At 45.1% G+C, this 26,760-nt stretch overlaps 1 protein-coding gene across 27 annotated transcripts in view; it reads right to left on the bottom strand.

Annotated features, from left to right (window-relative positions):
• OBSCN (obscurin, cytoskeletal calmodulin and titin-interacting RhoGEF) overlaps nucleotides 1-26,760 on the bottom strand; it is a 1,809,553-nt gene that overhangs the window by 1,452,993 nt on the left and 329,800 nt on the right. For all 27 annotated transcript variants that reach the window (XM_085628811.1, XM_085628818.1, XM_085628815.1 and 24 more), the window contains exon 17: nucleotides 11,010-11,285. In XM_085628811.1, coding sequence (XP_085484937.1) covers nucleotides 11,010-11,285 — 276 coding nt within the window. The remainder of the gene's footprint in view (nucleotides 1-11,009; nucleotides 11,286-26,760) is intronic.

The raw sequence follows: 26,760 nt of genomic DNA, 5'->3' as shown, positions 1-26,760 counted from the left end.
ATTCCTTACCCTAAACTTTTCCCCAGGAGCCAGATTGGATCTAGAAATTTCTTGAGCAGTACCCCTGGGCGCCAGTAGATGGCACTGTTCAGCATCGCTGGTGTTGTACATGACAAAAATGACATGTGTGGCGCCTATATAGGCACCACCCCAGCGCGCTGGCCTCAGTTTCTTTTCACGACTTTCCTTGTGTCTCAGGAGCACAGAGCAACGAGTGACACTTAAAACGGGTGTGAATTTCTATGGTCCTTAGAGGGGTGACCCTCACACTATAATAAGTTCAGAGCCGGGCGGATGGGAGGGTTGTTAAGGAGTCAGCAGCTAGATAGAGTCTCTATCAGATAAGGCGCTCCCAAAGGTAAGCAACTTGTTAATCTAATGGAAACTTCTTAAATGCAGATTCTCTATCTTATAGTAAATACCCAAGAAATAGCTCCCTGGACGTGGGTTCTGCGAACAGATTAGACCAAGAAGTCCTGCAGGACCTAACAGGCAAAAGGCCTATCACGACAGACCTGACTGTCAAGACAGGAGAGTTTGGTGAACACATGTAGTGACGCCCATGTTGCTGCCTGACAGATGTCTAAGCAAGCTAATGCAGTGGACGCAGGCTTGGCTCCGGTTGAGAGAACCCACAAACCCTCATGGGGTTGTTTTCTGGCCAATGCATAGCAGACCTTTATGCAGAGCAATGCCCATCATGAGATGGTCTGTTTATGCACTGCCTTCCCTTTCTTAACGCTAACATAACCTATAAAGAGTTGATCATCCACCTGGAATTCTTTAGTTCAATCAATTTAGAATGACAACGCTTTTTGGGTCCAGATAGTGCAGTCTCTCCTCTTCCTTAGGAGGATTGAGCAGAGCAAAGAAGGCAGGCAAGGTGGTGGTCTGGCCTACATGAAAGGGTAGTACGATCTCTCTCAGAAAGGAGGCACAAGTCTAGAGAACCAGATTGTCTGGGTAAAAGGTGGTATGAACAGGGAGCACAGAGAGTGCCTGCAGTTCACTGACCCTTCTGGCTAATGTAATGGCCACTAAGAAAGCCGTCTTGAGAGTTAACAAACAGTTGTGCAGTGGCTCAAAAGGTGCGCACAGGGGAAAGGTAGGACCAGATTTAAATCCAATTGGGGCATGATAAATGATCTGGGAGTAAACACATGTTGGAAACCTTTGAGGACCTAGTAAAAACAGGTGGCTTTAACAAAGAAGGTTGGTCCAACAACTGCAAACGGAGACAAAATGGCTGATAAATTGCCCTTAATTGTGCCTAGAGGCCAAAGACAGAACAAATAGTAAAAGTCAGGAAAGGGGTGCAGAGAGAGGGTCAATGATCTTGGATGCACCCCATACCACAAATCTGTTAGTGGCAGACGTATAGCATCTTAGTAAAGGGACGTGTGGCCACCAGAATAACATTGCATTCTTCAGAAGGAAGGTCGAAAGCTGTCAACTGTCACCGCTCAATCTCCAAGCAAGAAGGCAGAGGCTGTGCAGGATCAGGTGCAGAACCCTCCCCTGTTGCTGCGACAGATGATCCTCCCTAATAGGCAGCCTGACCGAAGGACAGATGCTCATGCTCAATTGGTCAGAATACCAGACTCTTTGTGCCCAATCTGGAACCACAGGATTGACTTGGGCCTGGTCTTTCATGATCTTCTTGTGAGCTTTGGGCAGGAGTGGTATTGGCAGAAATACATACAAGAGTCGAGAGGCACATTGGAATCTCCAGAGTGCAAAACGGCTGACAGTGCACATTCTCGGTGGTGGCGAACAGTTATAACCAAGGATCTCCTCACTCTTGAAAGAGACCTTAAGCCACCTCAAGATAGAGATGCTGTTCGTGATCTGCTGGGTCTCAATGGCTGAGTTAGTCCACCCAGGTGTTCTGAGAGCCCAAGTGATGAAACACCAGGGAAATGCCCTGACATTTCAGCCATGTCCAAAAAAGCAGGGCCTCTTAGCAAAGGATCCATGACCTCACTCCGCCCTGTTTGGTGCAGTACCATAAGGCAGTGGTATTGTCCGCGAATAGCAAAATGAGCCTACCTTTGATCATTGGCAACAGGATCGCCCAGAACTCCAACAGGTTGATGTGAAGCCCGGACTCTGGAGTCATTGGTCTCTACCTCTCCTGGATGGCCGCCCCAACCCAGGAGTGATGCATCTGTCACTACAGTCAGTTCTGGGTGAGGAAGGGAGAGGGGTCTGCAGCTGACCCAATCGCAGTTTGGCAGCCACCACTCCAGGTCTTTTGCAGTTCTCGCGGATATCCGAACCATAACAGAGAAAAATTCCCTGATGCCGTGCCCACTGGAATGTCAGGACCTACAGCAGAGCCCTCATATGCCAACGGGCATGTGTTACAAGAAAGAGGCAGGTGGCAAAGAGGCCCACCAGCCTCACCGAAATCCAGGATAGATGCAGAAACATCAGTATCACAGCCTGAATATCCTGGACCCACTGCTCAGAAGGATAGGCTCGAACTTGCACTGTGTCCAGGACAGCCTCGATGAAAGGGAGCATCTGAGAGGGAGTCAGTTATGACTTTGGCACATTTATAGTGAACCTCAGTGAATGCAGGAGGTCTGCTGTAGTCTGGAGGTAGGAGACGACTTCCTGGCGTTCAACAGCCAATCTTCAAGGTTAGGGAAAGAGTGGAACCCCTGACCTTCGCAGATGTGCTGCAATCACTGCCATTTCCTTGGTGAATTCCTGAAAGGCCAAAAGGAACACCGCAAACTGAAAGTGCTCTTGGCCAACCGTGAACCGCAGGTAACGTCTGTGGGCAGGTAGGACAGGAATGTGGGAGTATGCGTCCTGCAAGTCCAACGCTACAATCCAGTTTACAGGGTCCACAACAGATAGTACTTGAGCTAATCACAAATTCCTCCGACCTTCTTGGGCAACAGAATGTGGTGGGAATAGAAAACATGACCTTCTTCTGATGCCGGCACCCTCTTGATGGCTCCCTTGGCCTAGAGAGCTCAACCTTCCTGATGGAGCAAAAAGAGATGGTACTCCATCAGCTGGTTGTAGGTGGGTGGCATGGGTGTAGGGGTGTCCGGAAAGGGGATCGAGTAGCCCCTTTGAATGATCTGCAAAATCATCTGTCGGATGTTATTGACTGTAAGTGGTGTAGGTGATGGTGTATCCTGCCCTTTACTGAGTGTCCATGGTGGTATAAGAGCAAACTTAACGGGTTTGGAGGCTGTGGCTGCCAGGAAGTGGTGAATCGGCCTGACCTCTGGCTAGTTGTCCCAATTTGTCTAAGGGAACATCATCCTCAGCCACAAAAAGGCTGGGAAGCATGTCAGACTTGGTGGCTGGGAGGGAATGAGCATTGTTGGAAGCCCCTTCTGTTGCCACGAGAGGGGTGAAGGGTACACTGGGGTTGGTGAGGGGCAATGAATAGACCCAAAGACCTGGCTACAGCTATGCTATCCTTGAGGCGCTCCAGCGCAGAGTCCACCCTTTCACCAAAAAGGAGAGACCCATCAAAGGGCATTTCCGTGAACAAGGCCTGGACATCACCTGAGAAATCAGTGGTTCTGAGCCAGGCATTGTGTCTCAGGGCCACCGATGATGAGCTCGTCAGGGTTGATCCTGGAAGTAGAGGCTTGGACCACCAAGCTCTCCGAGGTGGGGGTGCTGGGTGAGGAAACTGGGGTCCATTCAAGCAGTGCGATAGCGGCGGGCAACTGTCCTGTGCACAGGAGACCCTGTGAAGGGCTTGGATCAGTCCCCAAATATGACATCCGTATTGTTAAATGGGAGCAAGGGTTTAGAGGGGGCAACTTCCAGCTGATTCACCTCCATCAAGACATTTGTCTTGACGGCCACTGAGGGCAGCACAAGGTCCAGGACCTCATCCGCCCTCAGCACTACCACTGCAAAAGAGGCATCCTCCTCCGCAGCTATGGTAAGGGGAGGAGAGTCCAGGTCAGTGTCTGATGAGGTGTCCAAATCACTGGCCTCTTCCAGAACTTCATACCAGTTGTCCTCTGTGTCGTCTAGGGTATGCTGGTAACCATAAGGGTCCTCTGACCCCTCCCAATCATCACCATTTCCAGACCGGTCAAACAAAAAAGGCGCTGACTACAACTGGCAGCACTGGAGCAGATGCTGGGAACAGTCACAAGTGGCTCTGCTCCATATCCAGCATTGGATCCAAGGGGCCAGACTTGTTCAGAGGGTGAACCCAGCGCCAGAGAACCAGTGGGGTGGTCATTTCTGTACCCATGGGGCTGAAGGTGCTCCAGATGGGTCAGGCCGCCAAAATATGAGGTGCAGATCTTCATAAAATTCCTTGAGTTGGGCAGGGTCCTTTTGGCTATGGGAGGCTCTGCGAGGTGCGGAGCTGACCCCGGCACAGGCTCCTCTGCAGAGAGGGGCCTGGAGTGCTGACGCTCCAGTGCCAGGTTCGAGAATTTGGACTGGCACAGAGAAGTCAAAGACTGGTTTGACTTCTTTTTGGACTGACCCAACGATTGGGTTCAAGACGAGGACCATCTGGAGCATCTCCACAAGCACTCCAAGGGCATTCTCTGATGTCAGGCAACAAGGATTTTGAAGGACCATTCCCTCAGAACCTCCAGGTTCATGGCGTGGCAATCCTCACATGCGTTTGAGTCATAGTCCAGCTTCAGACACCAAAGACACACCAAATGTGGGTCTGTCAAAAACTTTGGCCTGTGAGAGACACCATATGGTTTGATGCTGGCGAGCTCATTGGGAGACATCCCTCGCACACCAGGAAATGGAATCTCAAAAGGTCTTATCAAAAGTTGAGAAAAAGGTCAGTCAAAAAAGACCAGAGGTAGCTCTCTCCTGATCCTCGCTTACTGGCACGGAAAGAAAGGAACTGATGTCAGCAGGCTATGGTGGCACCTATATATGCACCTTGCATGTCACTTCTGGGTGCATGTCACTTCTGGCCAAACATTACTTCTGGCACAGTCAACACTGACATAGAGCTGAACAATGCCAGCTACTAGTTTGCAGGGGTACTGAAAGATTTCTGGATCCAGTCTGACACCTTGGGAAAATTCTAAGGTAAGAAATCTGCAGCTAGAAGTCTCTATCAGATTTCTTCCTTTGCTATGTTAGAAAAAACATTTGGAAGCAGTCTGAATTTGAAAAGGCGTTGTCTAGTGGCTAGCTAACTGGTCGTTGAAAGGGAGAACTGAATTTTTACTCTGCCTTCACGACTTGAATGAACTCTGTGACTGAGAAGATGAATGCATCTCCTGTTCTTCAGTTCTCTTATCTGCCAAAAGTGCAAATTGATGGTATCAAGCACAATATCAAAACTTGGACTGAACATAAGTTATACTGTCTACTCCTTCGGAGTATGGTTTATGTTTGCAGGCTTAACATATGTTGGCAAATCTCATACTTTTGATAGAGCGCCATGTTATTCTGAAATTTGTAGGGGTGCATCATAATCATTGGTAGACCGCACCCATATATTTAGTGGGATTTTATTAACGTGTGGCCTAGAAATGTAGTGCTAAAAGCAGCATATAGTGGTGTGACTAGGAATGTAATCAAGTCATTTATGAAGTTCAATGTAATGTTTAGTCGAAAATGTATGTTAGAAAATGCAGAATGGATTCGTTTTTTTTTTGTTTTTTTTTAAACTTTATTTTTGGAATTTCCAACAATACACATCATAACACAACACAGTCGCATATGACACCATCTCGAAACTACTTAGGGTAGCGCTTCTCGCCCCACATGAAGCAAGTGTTGACAGAGCAGTGGCCGGGCATAAATCAACTCCATATATGTACACAGTGCGGCAGTAACGCATAAAGAAAGAACATACAAGTGAATCGTAAGTACAGCGAACACAGTCCGGATCAGTGCCATGTGTAGCGTCGAGCAGAACCAAATGTATCATGTGGCGTCTGCAATAGTGCCTCCAGGGCAAGGAGAGGAGGGGGTGAGGCCCAGGCGTGGGTCGATGAAAGAGCGCCAGTACCTTGCCTGTGGGGGAGACAAAATTTAGTTCCGGAGGGAGGGAGAGTTAGCGTGGTAACACAGGCAGGCGTCGTGGGTGGGAGGAGGTAGAGTAGATGATTAGCCGATACCGGCTGGGTCGGGATCACTGCCCGCGACGCCCCCCGCTGGCGCGTTGATAGAAGCAAGATATGTCCTGTATGGGCCCCAGATGTCTCGCGGCGTGGAGGTGGATGAGATGTCCTGAATGTAGGTGTCACAGTTCGTGTTGCAATGGGCTAAGATGCGTAGCCAGGCAGACACGGAGGGTTTGGCCCGTGTGCCCCAGTGTAGCGCTATCTCCCGTTTGGCCAATAGCAGGGCCAGGGAGGCAAACCTCCTATGTGGACGCACAATCTTTTTCGTGTATCCAAGGAGTGCAACCGCCGGGTCAGGGGCGAGGGGCGTGCCCAGCATAAGGCTAAGTGTGTGATGTACCTCGACCCAGTAAGCGTGGATGTGCGTGCAGGTCCATGTCATGTGCGGGAAGTCTGCATGTGGCGCGGCGCATTTCACGCATGAGTGGGGTTTAGTGGGGTCCAGTCGATGTAGCTTCATCGGGGTGAAATAAATACGGCGCAGGAATTTGTAGTGTAGGAGTTTGTGCCTGCTATTCATGGAGACAGAGCCCGAAGAAGTGCAGCAATATAACCACATCTCATCCGACATGGCGTATCCAATATCCTCCTCCCAAGCCATTCGCGCTTTGTCAGTAGGGATGGGGACGGCCAGCGCACAACAGCGGTACATTTTAGAGATCAGGCGCGTGCCGCTGTCGCTGGTAATAACCAGGGATGGGGGGGGGGGAAGGAATCGGGTTCAATCGGGTATCCCACCAAAACCTCCCGAAGGGCAGACTGCAGACGACGAAAGACGAAGGCGTCCATGAATGTCAGGTCAGGGAATCGGTCAGCGTCGGCCAGGGAGAATATGTGACCCTCGGGGAATAGGTCACCCAATGTGGCAATGTTGTATTTACTCAGGGTATGTTTAAGGAGCGTTTCGCCAGTTATCGGGAGCCAGCGAGGGTTGGGGAGAGGAAGTGCGGAGGAGTAAAGCAGAGGGCAGCGTAATAGCCGCTGCAACTTGCCCCAGGCCCAGCAGGTGGTGGAGACTGGTTGAATGTCGATGGGGTCTCGTGCGATCCCTTTAGGGATTAGAGCCTGGAGGCCCTCCGGAAGCGCAAAGTCTGGTTCGGGTGTGAGGAAGGAAATCCTGTCGTCTGGGTGAAACCATGCATGTGAATAGGAGCATTGCGCCACTAGGTAATATAGTTGTAAATTCGGGACGCCAAATCCGCCCAGAATGGATTAGTTCACGTATAATGTGATGCATTAGATTTAAATGTGCATCATATTAAAGTCTGCACGTGTAGTTTTACTTATTCATGTATGAAGTGCAATAAAATCTATGCTTTATAATGTGGGTTAGAAATGTGTTTAAAAAATGTAAAGGCCTGATCGCATATACGTTTAAGGGAAAGGCCTATTCGTTCTTATGTTAGCTGAAAATTGTAGGCCGAAACTTGTTTCCCTTGAAAAGGCTCTGGGGTTTGAGAGAGTCAGAAGATCTCAGAAAGTGGAAAGTTTCTCGTTCGCATATTTTTGTTGCAGGTGCATGGACACCTAGCTTGTTAGGGAGACTAGCCCTTTGTTTTAGGAGTTAGGATGGTAAGAGGAGCCAACATGGGAGTATACTGGAATGTAGGGATGATACTTTCAGCTGAGAAGGTGCCTGAGACCCAAGGTCAAGTTAACCGTCTTTGGATGAAGTACAAGTTTCAGTGGAAAACTACAGGAGGAAGACCTGGCTGAAGAGGTGTGACAGAGGGCGTGTTCTACGATTTTGGGATTTTGAATTAGGGACAGTGCCCCGTGGGTTGAGCAGTTGAGGATGAGATGAGAAGCTAGAAGGAGCGTCTTAGAACCAGCTCTGTGCTGAGCAAAGTGATTTTCTCCCCTTTACACTATTCAGCATATAGAAAGATCCTGGCGACCAGAGAGGATTCTGGATGATTGCAAGATAGATAAGAATCCAGCTTAATCACTCTTTCGTGCACAATCTGGGTGCGATTGAGGCAATATTTATAGGGAGGTGACACAATCATTGCTGTTCACTCTTGTCTGGCTATTCAAAGTTTCATTTCCAAATTTTGCACACTGGCTCGCGCAGATTAGGGAGTACAATATATCTCAGTAACTCTGCTGGGCTGTATCTCATCTAATGGTTTCACATATGTCATATTTGAACATTTTCAAATAATAAAAATCTTGATTCAGAAAGTCATTTGCACAGCCCTAACATTTGTGAGAGGTACAGACTGACATTCATTGGCCCAGGATGTATTAAGGTTTTGCATTGCCCTTGCGCCATGCACAAAACCTAGAATGAGATTTACCAAGCCACACAAGGTCACCTTGCATGGCTTGGTAAATCCGGAGTGACACAAGGCACCGCAAGTCGCTGTCTTGCGTTACTCTGTGTGGTTTAGGTTTTACATTGTTGGAGAATGGGTATTCCAGCGCATCCACTCATGTATTCTAAAAAATTACCAGATTTACCAACACCAGGAGATCTAGGAATGCATCAGAATTGTACACCTTCCCACAGAGGTGCAACAAGGAAACATATCATTATTTCTCGTCGTTGTTTCCTCTTTCTAAGTGTTCTGTAAAACACATAGAAAGATGAAAATGCCTGTATCACAGGCCCCCTTGCTCCATGACACAGGGGTGCCTGCATTGGTGCTAGGCTGCAGATAGTGCGCCAACGCAGGCAGACAACATGAATGCGCTATGTTCTGATAGATATGGAACATTTCAGCCCTTTCACGCAGTGCAGCACAGCAAGTTGTCCTGCTGTTTTTTGTTGCGTGAAAGAATGTTAAGTCTGGCCACGGACGTCACGCAGTGACAGAATGGGTTATAACGGACAGCCTCCATATCAAAGACAGGTGGTGGGCTAGGGAAAGTGAGAATCGGATAAGATATGACTGACCAATAGCTGGGATGAGGCACTAATAGGTCGTGCGAGAGAGACTGTTCTACGATGAGGACATAGCACTAAAAATGAAAATGGGTGAAGAAAGGAACGTTTCAGGTCTCCACAGAGGCGGCTCCTCCGCTAGGGCGGAGGAGCGTCACCCCACTACTCTCAGAGCTGTGAAAAAAAGAAAAAGAAAATAATAACATCGTTATCATTTTATTTTTTTTGCTGCAGGGTGGGTTGGGGGTCGGGCTGGTGTAACGGGAGGAGGAGTGGTGGCACTCTCTAAGTGCGCATGACGGTTTGGCCGGTCATCTTGTGTCGGTCAAACAGTCAAGCGCACTTTACATATTCCCCACCAGGCTCTAATGCACAGCCTGGTGGGGAACATGCACAGGCTCCCTGTCTTCGTCTGAACGCCAAACCATGGCACTCAGACCAATCATTGTGATTGGCTTAGGGGAGCCAGTGTGCTTCCTCCTTCCGGGGCTCTCCAGGAAGAAAAGCAACAATGGAGGGGAGCGGCGGTCGTGAAGAGGTGTGTTTTTTTGTTATGGTGTGTTTTTTGTCACTCTATCCTCTTCCCCCCACCGCACCACCCCGTACTCTGCAAGCCGCCACTGGGTCTCTGACGTCTTTGTTTGTTTGACTTCAGTATGGACACCGTGTTTTCTATGTTTGCCTTGCTATGTACGGACTCCACAGCGGCGACATATTGCTATACACATTGTAAAACTGGTTAAAAATGCTTACTATAGAAATGTTTTTAAAAAGCCATTATGACATGAAAGTTGTGCAAGTGGTTGCTTTTGAGTGGCATGTGCCTACAAAATCTGGATTTGCTCTTGGTAGCCACACTCAATACTGGCCGACAATAATTTAACATTAGAAATAATTCCTCTCCAGGGATGGGGAAGTAAGTGTCTAAGCGCAGAGAAACAATTAGAAGTTTGGCAACACCCATTCTCAACTTGGAAACAGATTGAGATTTACTCCTGAGAAAGATAGAAGAAAGTTTCTTGCTAGGTTGGGAATGGGAATGGAACACCACAGACAGTGGAGGGTGTTTAGCGAAGGAGATTTCTCCAAGGGAAAGATAACTTCCATGTAGAGAGAAAAAAACATAAGAACAAGGAAAAATGTTAATGCAGAAGTACAATGACATTTCCCCATAAATAAGTGTACACAAAGTGCACTCGTTGCTTATTGAAATACACAAAAGCAATGCAGGCTTCCAGGCGCACTCTGGGAAACCTTTATGAATTCATAAAAGGAAGGGTTCTATCTACCCTTTTTCAAGATCATAAACCCAGTGGCGTACTGTAAAATGTTGGGCCACCCCTGCAGAATGTGAAGCGGGGTCCCAGATTCTCCCATATCTCACAGATATTCATTGGACTGTGAGTGGAAAGATTAGGGGGCCCCTGAAGGGCCCCCTTCCCGCCCCCACTGTGTTGCACCCCGGCATAAACTTATGATAGTAGACTTTTTGTGTCAATCAAGCCCATACATTTTAAGAAAGTATGACTACTATCAAAACAGATTTGTGCAAAATAATTTGAACGAAAACATTCATGCCAAAATAATTTAGAGTACACAAGACAATATGGGATAAAAAAGCAGGTAAACATGAAAAATAATTTGTTTTTTTGATTGAAAAGTAAACAAATGTGCTTCTATGTTTATTAAAAAAAATAGGCAAAACCAGTTGGGTCATAAACTAAAATTTATGTTTTAAATTTACATAAAATTAAGATGTAACTAATTGGGAAAATACTATTGAATTATGGAAGAAATAATTTAATACGAAAGCATCACATTATGCTCTCGTATTCTAGAATAGGTTTTTACAGTGAAAGACCAAATATAGTAGTTTTATTTGTCACATAGATAATTTAATTGTTATTCTCATCAGCTGACCCATAAACACACAGGAAGAAAATACTTTGATATATATCGAGAATTTACATATTCGCAATCACCGGCTCTGAACTAAAAAGTGAAAATAAAGATTCCCTCACCCGTGACATTGACTTTAAAGGCGAGTTTCTGCCCAGCAGCTTCGCAGACGTACTCCCCAGCATCTTTCTTCTCCATTTTCTCCACCACCAACCGACGAGATTTTCCCTCGCTTTCCACCTTTATGTTTTTGCTGGCGATGATCAGTTTCCCGTCTTTGTACCATTTTACCTCAGTCTTGGCCTGGGACACCTCACAGCTCAAGGTGACTGCCTCTGTCAGGACAGCCTTCAACTCCTTCTGCACCTTCTCCTGGTTTGTAAACACTACTTCAGGCTCTGATTTTGAGGAAGGGATAGAAACACAGGTTACTCCACGCAAAAGATCCAACTCTTGTAAGTTTATTTTTCCATCTTATGAGTTAAACCATATTCGAGGGCCAAATTCACAGATGGCAGCTGTGAAAATTAACTCGTGGGTTTACTCTAACATTTGGAATGTATTTCCAACTTTTAAGTTATTTTCAGGGAATTTACTCTAAGCTTTTCTGGAGCTTTTGGAAAACATGTCCAACTTTTAAGGGATTCACAAGGAATCAGAGAAACACTCCCTGCAATCCATGATAGACATGGATTTTCATGAGTACGCGAATGTACAAAATTTAGTTATACGGCATTTGCACTAGACAGTCAATTATAATGAGGAAATGATGTGGAAATGAGCAGTTGCATATGTCAATTTTTATAACTGTTCTTCTCCACCAGGAAAATATTTTTTACTGGTAGAATGATTCTCTCCTTAAACTCACATCTAATGAATTTGCTCCTGCCTTTCACAAAATATTTTGCATGTACTTGTAAGGTGGAAAACTATCTGAAATTGTTCCTGAATATCCATATACAACCTGGCGGGTTTTGGGTGTTCATTGCATTGTGCAGTCCGACCTGAACTCCCACATTCTCAGCTGTGTATTTACGAATACAGAAAATCCTTTTACTGACAGATATTATAAGCTCGTAAATGCAATCACGAAAGTAAAAGTCCATCAGTGCTGCCTCTGTGAATCGGGATATACAATGAAATCCTACTTGGGCCATTTAATTGTTTCCTATGTCATATGACAGAGACATTTTACATACATAATCAAACATAGTTGTAGGAGCTCCCATGAATCACCGAACCTTAGCAATCTTTTGTACATTTTTCAGAAACTGCAGGTAGAAGATATTTTGATTACATATGCTAAATTTCATAATATGGGAGCCACCATTTTCCAAGTCACGGCATGCTCTAAAGCAGGCCATTGAGATTTCACAAGTGTGAAGAACAAGTTACTTACCTTCAGTAATGCTCTTTCTTACAGGTGGATTCTCTATCTAACTTCGAATTCCTCACCTTTAGACAATCCCCAGGTGCCAGACTGGGTTTGAAAGATTTCAACAGCAACGCCACTGCCCGTTGATAGGTGGCACTGTGCGGCTCCACGCTGACTTCGTTCCATCCCGGAAGTGATGAAGGACCCGCATGAAGTGCCACCTCTGCGAGTTGGTGTCAGATTCTTTCTTGCATCTCTCTGCACCCTCGTACGTGGAGCCCAACAATTATCTGAGGCGCCAGTGTACAGATTACTAAATTGGGACCGTTTTAAATGGAAAAGGAACCATTCCACAGAACAGGGATTATGGAGGGCAATAAAGAATCTGTGGCTACATTCAGTGTCCAGTGTTCAGTGCTGGGGAAATAAATCTCACTCATCTCCATTGTTGTCTCCAAGGGCTAGCTGACTCTAATCAGAGTCTGAACTTAATGTTGTTTGGACGCTGGAGTGGGTCTCTGAGGCAAAGGCATGGCTCTGTCTGAATGATCTGGGGCCAGGCTTTGGGACATCATATAATTCGGGCCAAGATGAATTTGGCTCAGAGTCAGAAAAGACTATAGCAAAAGGATCTTCTTCTGGTGACTTTTATGCCAGCATCAATGTCAAAGGGACTGGCATGAATTATGGTGGCCAGATTGGAAGTCAGCTCCGGCGTCAAAGCAGAACACCAGGTGGGTTAAGGAGACACAGATGGTGCTGAGGGTGGACCCGTCTGCAGCAACCTAACTGGAGGCCTTTGTGGATTCATGGGACCTGAAGGCACACCTGAGGGAGCCAGAAGAGGTAAAACAAATTACGAAAATGGACTCCCAGAAAGCCTCAATCTGTTTTGATGCTGGACCCAGAAATTCAGGGTACATTGGGATGAGCTTGGGGACTGGCTCTTCCACAGGGGACTGGGAGTGAGACAGCGAGGCACCCTGAAATACTCGCGACGTCTCAGGCCGAGAGTGAGGGGACTTGCAAGACGACAGCTTGACCTTGTTGTGTTTCTGTTTCAACTTATCAGAAGACTTTGATTGAGACAAGGACTGGTCGTGGGAACTGCTTAGAGTGCAGGAACGGGTCCATGTGCTCGACTTCGAGTGGGAGCATGACTTCAGGGACTTCTTTGGGTGTTTTGCAATGTGCAACTTTTTGTTTCCTTATCACCTTCAGATTCATAAGGGCACACTTCTCTTAGGACTTGAAGTCATGCACCGAACCCTGACACCAGAGGAACACCTGGTGGGGATCTGTGACAGACATTTGTTTGCAACAATCCCTACTAGATATAAACCCTGCAGTTTCAGGATGTGGCATAGTTTCCTTGCACACTTGATAAAACAATTATGCAATAAAAAAAACTCACCAGGGGTGAGGAAAAAGTTACAAATGAGCTCCATATTCACATTCAAAGGCGCAGAAAGAAAGGAACTGATGTCGACGCACAGGGGTCGTGCTAAAATATGGCTCAATCATCACCACCGTGGTGGAATAAAGTCAATGTGGAGTCGCACAGCATTAAGTATGGTGTACAGGACCATTGCTGTTAAAATCTTCTAGATCCAGTCTGGCACCTTGGGATATTCTAATAGTGAGAAATCTGCAATTAGAAGTATCCATAAAAACATAGTTTTAATTTCATAGGTGGGTAATAAGTTCTGAAAAAATGTGAAACCTGGGGTAAAAGCATCATCTAGGGTGATTGCTTTGGAAAGGAAATGTGTAATGATCAGTAATATTTATTTTTAAAAAACACATGAAGGTCTTGTTAGAGATAGAGTTACATTATTAGTGTTGATTTGTTTAATGTTTTTTTAACCATACAAATATTGAATCATAACATTCAGGAAACACAAATACTGAATTACACTAAAAGATAATGGGATTTATACAATGGAATGCAAGAAAACAACTGAAGGCTGAAGTCTCTCTAATGAATACAAAGTAGAGAGGTTGATTTAGGGTATTGTGTGCACAGTCTAGGGGAAATCTTACATACTCTTTGCGAAAGCACAGAGTCCCACCATACCTACCAGCAAGCCACAAGAAGTGGGCCCACTGCAGCCTAATCTTCCTAGTGAGAGACCACCACTACATTTCAAGTTCTCTGTGAAAACCAGCTGCTACAATGAAAGCATTACAGTCAAAGATTACAAGTGTGCTATTACAGCCATTAAACCTCACAAATGTTGAAGTAAGTTATTAGAAAAGTCCTTCAGCTTGGCAGAAGTTAGGACGTCTTCCACCTTTTTCTATTGGGTCTACTCTAAACAAACATGAAATGCCTGAGAATGTGTCCAAGACTTGGCCTCTGTCAACTACAGGCCACTAGTGTGACAGTATGCCTGCTGTCTGACAGAAGTTCACAAAGAATGCCAAACCACACCATCCCTAGAGACATAAGACATAACCTTCCTGCAAGTCATGGCTCAGCTGTTTCAGTCTGTATTGCACAGCTTCTGGACAAGGACTCAAAGCAACCAAAGTGAAACAGCCATTCATATTTTTCTTCAGCCCACTGAGAGTAAACAGCATGGGGCAATGGGTCAGCCCGCTTTAGTCATTGGCTGAATGGAGGCTTTCTGGCCTTTCACAAGGAGAATCCACACACAAAGTAGTTCCCTTAAGTGCCAGGGACTACTATGACAATGTGTGCTTTTGAGGTCAAAAAATATTTTTGGTTTAGCCTTTTTGGGTGGGTAGGTTGATGAGGGCCCTGCAACTTGACAAAACAATCATTCGCAAAATCGGGTGTAATTTCTTACTACCAGCTTAGAAAGCAGAGTTGGATACGACATCCAACCTCAACTATACATCTGGTGCCAACACTGATGCGACCATCATTTATAAGTCTTTAACTGAAAACAAGGGTGCCCCCGACTCTTATTATCTTGATTCATCAGTTTATTGATACATTTCGATTGCTGTATAATTTGTATCATTTACCGCAGGAGAAGATTAAGGTTCAGTCACAAGAAATAAGAGACTTATTCAGCAGAACTGTCCATTCCCGCCACTGCCTGTGCTTCAGAATGACTAGCCACCGTCTCCCAATCTCCTGTATCCATTTATGTTACCACTGAATAGGTATCAACATTATCAAGATTTCTCAAGTCTAATACAAATGGTTTGGTGGTTTCCACTCCAGTACATTTCTGGCTACCTCACTGTTTCAGCATTAGCCACTCTAAAGAGACAGTACCATTCTGGATTGGAGCATGAAAGAATATCTACTTATATCTTCTGGGTTTATAGGAAAGAGAAAAAGATGCCACAGCAAGAAATCTTTGCAATTGTATACATCCCTTACACAGTTATCGAAAACACTGTTACTTACTTTTATGCAGAGCCTCCATTTGAATATTTTACTCAGTTTGAACTGCTTACATGAGTAACAACGTCAGCAAGTTAAATGCTGTGGAGTAAAAATGTAGCATGGCAATTAGCGTACCTTACATGGTCCATTGGCTAATGACTGCTGTTTTGGGCGCATAGTTTTCGGATCCTGTGTCAGGATATCCCTAACATTTCATATAAGTGTGAGACAAAGGACTGCCTGATCAAAGTCTAAACTTATTACATATTTGGGAGAGAGAGAAAAAACTTTTTGGTGCAGCCAGCAGCTGACAATAGCTGTAAATGCTGATGATTGTGTTGAAGAAAAGTATAATCACCATGAGGACCCAGCTCATTAGGACTATCATAGAAAGATAAAATCCAAAATATTTTTATTAAACTTCAACTTCAACCTCAGGTCAGGGAAGTGCCTTTTGCAGGTCTGGTGTCAATCTGTTCAGTAGTTCCTGAGAAAATCAAAAGTAAAATCATATATATATGTGGGCGGAGCCTAACCACACATCTCATCCTGAGATCTGATTGGCTGTCAGCACTTCATCCAAGAAGTGTTGGCAGCCATCTTGGGACCAATATACATGATTTCACCTCATTAAAAAGCATTGCAGTTAATAGAAGGTTTTAAGACTTTAGTTACATTATAAATCATTTGTTGATGGTACCATACTCATTTTAGGAATTGTGGTATGTTCTAAGGTGATTTCACCATGTGAAAAAGCCTTCTGCTGGGATATCATGATTGAGAGAAAAATATTTTCTCATGCTTTTCCCACAGAGGTTTGGAAGGTGATCTATAAGCTAAACTGAGAGCTTATTTTCTTTAAATTCACATTATCTTTCTCAGTCATGTGAGAATGAAGTCTGACATTCTCAGTAAAACATGTACATCCAACAAGGGCAGAGACTGTCAGTTGATTCCTTTGTGTTCTACTGCAGCTTCCCAGAGTGTTCCAAAGAACAACTAGAGCGCTAACAGTCCTACTTATGATAAACGTATGGCACACCTGAAGCCATCTTGCTTGGATTAAAGTGGTAACTCTTAAAACATTTAATTTAAAAAGGAACAAAATGAGGGGGTTCATTTTTCCATAAAAAGTATGATTAGTGCTGCAGAAAGAAAAATTAGGGCACATTTTGAGTGACTTCTCAAATCCTCTTCTATTTCATTAAAAAATTCTGACATGCAGACTGAAACATGCACTTTCAATACCAGCAGCAGTTTTCCCTGGTGAGCAGTAGCTTTACTACAGTGATCTAATGAGCAAAAAGAGTGCTAACATTCTGAATTTATGGCAAATGTGTGACACATCTGAATGCCTTCTTGATGGAATCAAAGTAAAAAACTGAAAGTATTTCCTACTGAGGAGACTGCAGTAAATGAGGAAATTAGGAAACTTCATAACAAATAAGTCTCCCAAGATGGCCACCAGAGACAAAAGAGCTCAAATGTAGCCCAAATATCACCCAGATGTAGCCCAAGTATAGCCCAATGAGAGAATGTCCCAGAGTGTTCTTAAAAACAACTAGAGCGCTTACTGTCTTCATTATGACAAAAGTATGGCACACCTGAAGCCATCTTGATTGGACTAAACTGGTAACACTTAAAACATTTAATTTAAAAAGGAACACAATGAGGGAGTTCATTTTGCCATAGAAATTATGATTAATGCTGAAGAAAGAAAATAAGGGAACATTTTGAGTGACTTCTCAAATCCTCTTCTATTTCATTAAAAAATTCTGACATGCAGACTGAAACATGCACTTTTAATACCAGGAGCAGACTTCCATGGTGAACAGTAGTTTTACTACAGTGTTCTAATGAGCAACTAGAGTGCTAACTTTCAGAATTGATGGCAAATGTGTGACATATCTGAGTACCTTCATGATGGAATTAAAGTAAAAAACTGAAAGCATTTCCTACTGAGGAGACTGCAGTACATGAGGAAATTAGGAAACTTCATAACAAATAAATCTCCCAAGATGGCCACCGGAGACAAAATAGCCCAAATGTAGCCCAAAATCACCCAGATGTAGCCCAAATATAGCCCAATGACAGAAGTGTGCAAAACACTTATTATTTTGTGTTTTTGCAGTGTTATATAGTGCAGACTTGTCAGGTATTGGAGTGCTTTACATGAGCATTGGTTACATCACACAAGAACAAATTCATTTTGGTTGTAGACATGGGGAGACTAAGTGATTTGACCAGAATCACAGAATGTCGAGCTGAAGCAGAAACTCCAACCTGGTTCCCCAGTTGCAAAGTCTGCAGTTCTGGAAGTAACACCACATCCTCTCCCCTAAGTGCAACATTTAATCAAGTGGTCAACTGGATAAAAAAACATAAAGGTAACAAATAATTTAAAAGTGCTTTGTCGCTATTTGAAAACTCAGAAAATATGTCCTTATTTTAGTCTTTTAGAGCACTAACCATAATTTTGATGCCAATAAGACCCTCTCATATATGTAATTTCTAAAGGAAATGCTGTAGGTATTACAGTTTTGATTACATCAAGATGACGTCAGGCGTTCCACACTTTTGTAATAAGTATAGAATGTTAGCAATCTAGTTGTTCATTAGGATACTGTTGAGAGGCAGAGGCCAGGGGCACGGACTCTGAAAATTGAAGGCAGGTAGGAGGGTGCAAAGGCAACAATTTAACAACACTGAGCAGGCAGGAAGGGCCGTGGCAGCACAACAGACTATGGAGGGCAGTGGAAAGGGGGGCAGGGGCAACAAACCAACAATACAGGACTTGCAAGAGAGGCTGTGGCAATGTAATAGACCATTGTGAGCAGAAGGAAGAGGCAATGGTAGTACAACCATACATGCCAACAGACCCGATTCAGCCAGGAAACGTCCAATGTTTTTAATCTCAAATTGGCTTTATTTGATCTGTCTCCTGTCAACAATCTCCTCTTTTTCAATGTAACTCAAAGGGGAAAATCAATACCCCAGTTTTTTTTCAAAATCTCCCTCTTACCAAGTTCAAAATGTTCGCAAGTATGGTACATTGGATCATGGAAGGAAATGGGGTAGGGACATGGACTTGGATAACAGAGGACAGGAGGGACATGGAGAGGTGCACCAAACTGACCCTGCAGGGCAGGCATCAGGGTTTGCAGCAGCACAATACACCACACAGGGCATGCGGGATGGCAGTGCAGCACAACAATCCATAGAAAGCAAGAGGGAGGGGACAGGACCATGCACATGGACAACAGAGAACAGAGGGGCAAGAGGCAATGGTAGCTAGCTGACCATAATGGACAGACAGGAGAGAAAGCTGCAGCATAACAGACCATAAAGGGCAGGAGGGACGGATCAGGGGCATTACAATGGAACAGACAAGCCAGGAGGGAGGGAGTAGGGGTCTGCACATGTAAACAGAGGGCTGGGGGCAAGGGGGCAGGGCAGGAGCAGCAAGATAGCCATGGAGGTCAGGTAGGATGGGCACTAGAAGCAAGACACACCATGAAGAACAACAGTGAGACTGTGATGGCATACACACAGACCATGGAGGGAAGGTGGGAGGGGGTCAGGGGCAGCTAACTGACCACACAGGGAAGGTGGGAGGGGCCATGACAGCACAGAAGACCATGCATGGCAAGTGGGAGGGTTAGTGGCAGCAAAATGGCTATGATGGGCAAGAAGGCGGGTGCAGGGGCATGCACAAAGGGTGATGGAGGATAGAAGGGAGGGTCAGGACCTGTGCACAGACAAGAAAGTTCAGGGGAAGGGGCCTCACAACAGACCGCACAGGCCAGGCAGGAGGAGCAGTTGCAGCACAACAGACCAGGGAGGGCAGAAGGGTGTGGCAGTACAATGGACCATGTAGGACAGGAGGAAGAGGATAGGGGCATGGCATGTGGACAGGCAGGGTGGAGGTGGCAGGGACAGGTTACAGTCATCTGACAATGCTAGGCAGGTGGGAGGGGAGTGGCAGCTCAACAGAACACTCAGAGTAGATAGGAGTGGCAGGTCCATGGAACATGGTGGGCAAAAAGGATGGAGCAGGGGCATGCACAAAGACATCGGAGGGCAGGGGCAAGGAGAATAGGGGCAGCAAGCTAAGCACAGAGTTTAAGCAGGAGGTCAATGATGGGGCATAGAATTGGGCAATGGAGGGCAGGAGGAGTGGACTGGTACATCATACTAAATTGAGGGCAGTGGCAGCACATCAGACCATGCATGGCAGGAGGGAGGAGGCTAGTCCATGGATTCACACAACAGAGGATAGGGAGGAGGGGGATGGGGCAGCAAGCTAACTGTTCAGAGAAGGCGGGTATTAGGAACTTTATTGTTTTTAAAACGTGTGTCTGTGCGAACTACTTAAAATATGAACAAGTATGCAGCATAATCTCACTTTTATTCAGGAAGAAGAGGAAGTTTGTGACTGTGACTCCGGGCTCACTTGGCAGAAACACCCCCTGACCCAACACCCCCTATCGCAAAATGTAATGCCCGTGAAAAGGGTAGGTGAACACAGTGTTATATAGAACATAGTCCTGAGAGCACGATTGAAAATGAAAACTAGATATAGTGTATGGTATAAACTATGCACCAAAAAGTGTGATATGAGATGAACCGGGTGTGAAATATAATATGCAATACATTGTGCGCAATGACAGATTCATTGGAGAGCGCGAGATAGCACAGGCACTAGCGCGTGCTATGCGATATGCGCCTTGGAGTGTAATATGCACAGGGCAGTGTTGTGTAACCTAACTAGTCTCTAAAGTTGTAATATAAAATATATGCTGGGGAGTGTAACATTGCATATGCACTGTGACAAAGATATGGATCCCAGATTGTAATATGTATGGCATAGCACTGTGCGTTATAACATAGGCATCGAGGAAGGCACGTTAGATGGGGCAATATAACCCGTGCGAAGACAAGTGTGGCATGACATATTCACGGGGTGGTGTTACAGTGCACATGGGCTAGAGAGTGTCATAGCATATGCACTAGCTGGTGGAATACAACACAGAGGTGTGTGGTACTCAGCAGGCAATGGTGGGTGTAACACAGCATTGGGCTCTGCCAGGAGTGCGCTGTGACTCTCAAGTGAAGTTCGTCCCCTTTCCAGAGAGTAAAATTAAAAGTATTACACATCCGGCAGTGGATGTGTGTTTTATTAACCGTGAGGGGGGGTTTCTTGCATAGTTTTGGTCGAATTTTTGTCGAATCCACTTTGAATGGCTTGGTGTGCATGTGTATTAAATGTTCCCGTCAATAGCTACCCATTTTTGTATAAATAAACGACAAGGGTGTCTACCGGGATTAGGCACGGTAGGGCATCAGACATGTCAGAGCTTCACTAGTGGTGTAAATACATTCCACGTGGATTCATTGTATGCATAGTCGCCTTTTAATGAATATCACGCAAATCGTCATGGTGATAGGTACGTACGGTTTGTCCAGCATGTCCTAGGTGTGTCTATAAATATATATTTTTTAAAAATAATAAAAAACAGTGGCTGGCCCTGGGGATTGGGGTAAAAAAAATATAATTAGGAGACAGGCCCTGGGGGATGGGGTCATCAGGGCCAATAAATTAGAATAAGAAGGGGAACCACACAGCCCCACTTCTTAAAAAACTAAAATAAATAAAAGACTGGCATCGTGCCGGAGGCCACGCCTCCTCCTTGCAGCACTCTGGAAACGCGCCCCCTGGCGAGTTGTAAGTTGGGGAATTAATTCCTCTTCAATACTGAGGGTCCCTGAGGGCCAACTAGCCCAACAGGCATCTCCAGTATGCGCCAGGGAGCTGCGCTGCAGACAGGTGTTCTGAGGCCAAGCCCCTTTTTACACCTCTCTGCAACGCAACTCTGTGGTGCTTACTGGAGGTACCTAGTGGTCTAGTTTGACCCTAGGGACCCTTAGGATTCAAGGGGACTTAATCTCTCAACTTAGAACAGCCACACGGCGCGTTTACACAGTGGTGAAGGGAGGGGACGGGGCCTGAGGTGACGTGTGCAAACACGCACTATGGCACGTTTTAAATTGGGGATATAATTTCCCTTCAATACTGAGGGCTCCTGGGGGCTAACTAGCCCACCAAGTGCTTCCAGTAAGCGCCACTGAGCTGCATTGCAGAGAGGTGGTCCAGGCCGTGCCACTTTTTGCACCTCTCTGCAACGCAGCTCTGTGGCACTTACTGGAGGTACCTAGTGGGCTAGTTGGACCCTAGGGACCCTCAGCATTCAAATGAACTTAATCTCCCAACTAAAAACGGACACAGGGCGTGTTTACACATTGGTGAAGGGTGGGGACGGGGCATGAGTTAACGTGTGCAAAAACGCCCTGTGGCCTGTTTTAAGAGGTAGTTTTAATCCCCCTGCCCTATTATATACTAGGGGCTTACAGAGGAGGTCATGCTAATCACAGGGGGACCACAATGCATAATGTTCCCTAGTGTATGTAGGTGTTTTCACTGTATTCTAAGTGTCTTTTAACATAGCACTGGCTCTAGGACTGGTTAGTCAGACTCAGTTACCACCAGTATCCGTCTGAAAAAGTTGAGGGTACAGGATGATTTTGCAACAAGGATTCTTTCTGCTCTTCTTTTTGTTCTTTCTGCACGTTATCCTTCTTCCTGCACTTTTCTTCGTCTTTGAGGACTTCTGTTGCTTCTTTCTGCACTTCTGTTTTTTTCTTTCTGTGCATTGTTTCTTCTTTCTTCACATGTCCTATCTCTGTAGGCATAGTTAGAAATTAGCATTTAAAAAACCTTTGAAATTCACAGAAAAAACCATAGGTTTCTGGCACGTTATAGTTAGGAATTAGCATTTAAAAAACCTCAGAAATTCATTGAAAAAACCATAGGTTTCAGGGGTGTTATAGTTAGCTGGACTTTTCACTTGTACAAAACCATTGAAATTCCCCCGTTATAGTTAGTTCAGCTAACTATAACTCGCGTGCCCGCAATGCACTGCTGATGACGTCACATATTACATCACTCATGATATGGTCAGTGACATCACTGATGACATCACTGATGACATCATCCTTGTGATAGAGTGGCAGACCTCCTCTCACCCTAATATAACCTTTGATACACACATTCAAAAATAGAGACTAAAATTTTCAAAACAATGGACATACCAATACCAGTTACAACAACCTCTTCAGTAATTCTAAGATCCACATACACATCCACTCATTCACCAACAGTCCTATACAGTCACTCATACATGTACTCACTCATCATATGTACTCATACACCTATACATCCTGTTACACAATGCCACTCATCCATAGAGTTCCTCACACACAGTCACTCATGCTAATAAAGAATCAAACATACATTTACTTGCATATACAGTTATACACACACCACCACACTTACTTCTACAGAAACTTACACATACTTAGTCTTTTAAACAATCACTTATAGAAACACATACTTATTCATACAGGAACTCTTTCAATCTCTCACTCTCACATATACTCACTTATATACACCAATAGTCACATATACTAGTTTAAAACATATGTAGTTACTCATAAAGACACTATTGAGACAGTCATTCACTCACTAACACACCCATACACACACTCATCCACCCATACAGTCCTGCACACATGCTGTCTTCAACACATACAAACAGTGAGTCACTCATTCATGCACCTATGCACTACGTAATACCCCCCACCTAACCATGCAGACACTCAGACTGATACTCAAAAAACCAACTAATGACCTATATAGACACCCATGTAGCTACTCACCAACCCATGCAGCCACTTATACACAAAGTGAGAGACTGATACAGATATTTACATATTTAAACATTACTCACTATGCCATGTATTCACTATGATACACTTAATCAGTCAGTTACACAATCAATTTTTCAAAAACAAATCATCCATTTAGACACTTATATACCCATTTATTCTTCCATCGACCTTGAGATATACATATATAAAACATATTTAATTTTCAGAAAAACACACATTCACTGGATGAGGTCATCAGTGATGTCATCAGTGATGTCATTTGAGATGTCATCAGTGATGTCATGAGTGATGTCACTGACCATGTCATGAGTGATGTAATATGTGACGTCATCAGCAGTGCATTGCGGGCGCGCGAGTTATAGTTAGCTGAACTAACTATAACGGGTGAATTTCAATGGTTTTGTACAAGTGAAAAGTCCAGCTAACTATAACACCCCTGAAACCTATGGTTTTTTCAGTAAATTTCTGAGGTTTTTTAAATGCTAATTCCTAACTATAACGTGCCAGAAACCTATGGTTTTTTCTGTGAATATATATATATATATATATATGAACCAGAATGCTCTGCCAGAGCCCCACCCAGGGGCGGGACTTGTTGAATCAATAAAATATACGAAAAAAACATGTGTGCATGACCTGCAGTTTATCTCTGTGATACAGCCAGTGATCAAGGGCGGGACGACGCCCGAAACGCGTTTGGCAAGTACTAGGCATGGTGTGTAGCAGGCTGTGTGAGGCCACCGACGCCATTTGTGCGGTAACCTTTCCGTGTTGTGGCACTTCCAACAGGGCAACCTTTGCGTGATGTTTAAGAAGCGGCTGGTCCGGTCGCGGAAGTGCCCCGCCGCTGTTGGTTAGCGGTTCTACATTGCTCATGAACTTGAGCGGTGACCAGAACGGAGGGGGCCTGAGCCGCCGGTATATATTGGTGACTCTACAGCCTGGCATCACGTCACTTTCTACTCACTGGGGTTGGATATGTTATCATGGACTAACAAAGGCACCCACTTGGGTTTATTCACGAGCAAGCGAGGTGCAGAACTGCAAGAACCAGAATGCTCTGCCAGAGCCCCACCCAGGGGCGGGACTTGTTGAATCAATAAAATATACGAAAAAAACATGTGTGCATGACCTGCAGTTTATCTCTGTGATACAGCCAGTGATCAAGGGCGGGACGATGCTCGAAACGCGTTTGGCAAGTACTAGGAATGGTGTGTAGCAGGCTGTGTGAGGTCACCGACGGCATTTGTGCGGTAACCTTTCCGTGTTGTGGCACTTCCAACAGGGCAACCTTTGCGTGATGTTTAAGAAGCGGCTGGTCCGGTCGCGGAAGTGCCCCGCCGCTGTTGGTTAGCGGTTCTACATTGCTCATGAACTTGAGCGGTGACCAGAACGGAGGGGGCCTGAGCCGCCGGTATATATTGGTGACCCTACAGCCTGGCATCACGTCACTTTCTACCCACTGGGGTTGGATATGTTATCATGGACTAACAAAGGCACCCACTTGGGTTTATGCACGAGCAAGCGAGGTGCAGAACTGCAAGAACCAGAATGCTCTGCCAGAGCCCCACCCAGGGGCGGGACTTGTTGAATCAATAAAATATACGAAAAAAACATGTGTGCATGACCTTGAGTTTATCTCTGTGATACAGCCAGTGATCAAGGGCGGGACGACGCCCGAAACGCGTTTGGCAAGTACTAGGAATGGTGTGTAGCAGGCTGTGTGAGGCCACCGACGGCATTTGTGCGGTAACCTTTCCGTGTTGTGGCACTTCCAACAGGGCAACCTTTGCGTGGTGTGTATATATATATATATATATATATATATATATATATATATATTACCTACTGGCGGTCGCCAGTAGGTAGTTATAGTTAGGACCACGTTTCCATAGGAAATCCGCAACATTCTATTTTGAATAACTTTGGCGCCGGTCGACGAATCCTCGCGAATTTTTCAAAATAGGTGGGGCGCTACGCTCCGCTCCTACCCTGAAAGTCTCGGGGGGATTCGTCAAGCGGGGGCTGAGATAAAAGGGGGGTCCCAAAACGCGTTTTTCCCATGCATTTTTCCATAGGACCTTTAGACAGGGCTACAGCCCGAACGGCTGAACAGAATTTAATGAAATTTGGCAGAGAGGTAGTCCCCAGGTCAAGGAAGTGCCTTTTGTAGGTTTGGTGTAAATCTGTTCAGTAGATTCTGAGAAAATAGCCTTTAAATCAATATATATATCTGAGCCAGCTTACGGTGCACTTACGGTGCGATTACCGTACGCGTACGGTGACGTGCGCGAGCGCGATTCTGATTGGCCGTTAGATCTTAGTAAACATTCGAATCGGTCTAAACCAGGAAGCGGCGGCCGCCATTTTCTCTCTCGCACTCTGACAGGGGGTTGAAAAACAAAGTGAAAAAACATGTAAAGGGGCTATTTAGACAGCTCCCAAGCACCTAGCCATGCCGAGGGAGTCCCCAACGATCCCCCAAGTGAAAAAAAGCAATTTTAATTTTTTTGAAAATTTCGCCGATTACGCTTACCGTACGCGTACGGTAGACAATATTAAAAAAAAAAAAAATATCCACATTCTCCCCACCCCGTGTGCAACCGGTGCCCGAAGTGCACCAGTTGTGCATGGCTTATATATATTACAAAACATATATTTTACCTGTCACAACGATGCTCATCATATGTTTCCTCCATGTGCGCACGGTGCGCGAAGCGCATCGTGCGTTCAGGGCCCATCTAGCGTAACGTGGACACGCGGTGCGCGAAGCGCACCGCGTGCTCACTGTGCGCGCACGGTGCGCGAAGCGCACCGTGCGCGCACGGAACGAACTGCGTTAAGTGGGCGCGCACGCCACAAATGGCGTAAAGTAACTTAGCATTTAAAAAACCGTACAAATTCACTGAAAAAACCATAGGTTTCACACACGTTATAGTTAGGAATTAGCATTTAAAAAACCTTGCAAATTCACTGAAAAAACCATAGGTTTCACACGTTATAGTTAGCTGGACATTTTACTGATAAAAAACCAATGAAATTCCCCCGTTATAGTTACTGTAGGCAACTATAACTCACGCGACCGTAATCCTCTGCTGATGACATATGTGTCTTTATGAAAAAAAAATATTTGTAATATATGTATAGCTAAAATTTAATGGAAGAAGACATGGGCAAATAAGTGTCTAAATACAGTATTAGCATCAGCAGAGGATTACGGTCGCGTGAGTTATAGTTGCCTACAGTAACTATAACGGGGGAATTTCATTGGTTTTTTATCAGTAAAATGTCCAGCTAACTATAACATGTGTGAAACCTATGGTTTTTTCAGTGAATATATATATAT

The sequence above is a fragment of the Triturus cristatus genome, chromosome 10, assembly GCF_964204655.1.
Source record: "Triturus cristatus chromosome 10, aTriCri1.1, whole genome shotgun sequence".
Classification (NCBI taxonomy): domain Eukaryota; kingdom Metazoa; phylum Chordata; class Amphibia; order Caudata; family Salamandridae; genus Triturus; species Triturus cristatus.
This window is presented reverse-complemented; position numbering and strand designations above follow the sequence as displayed.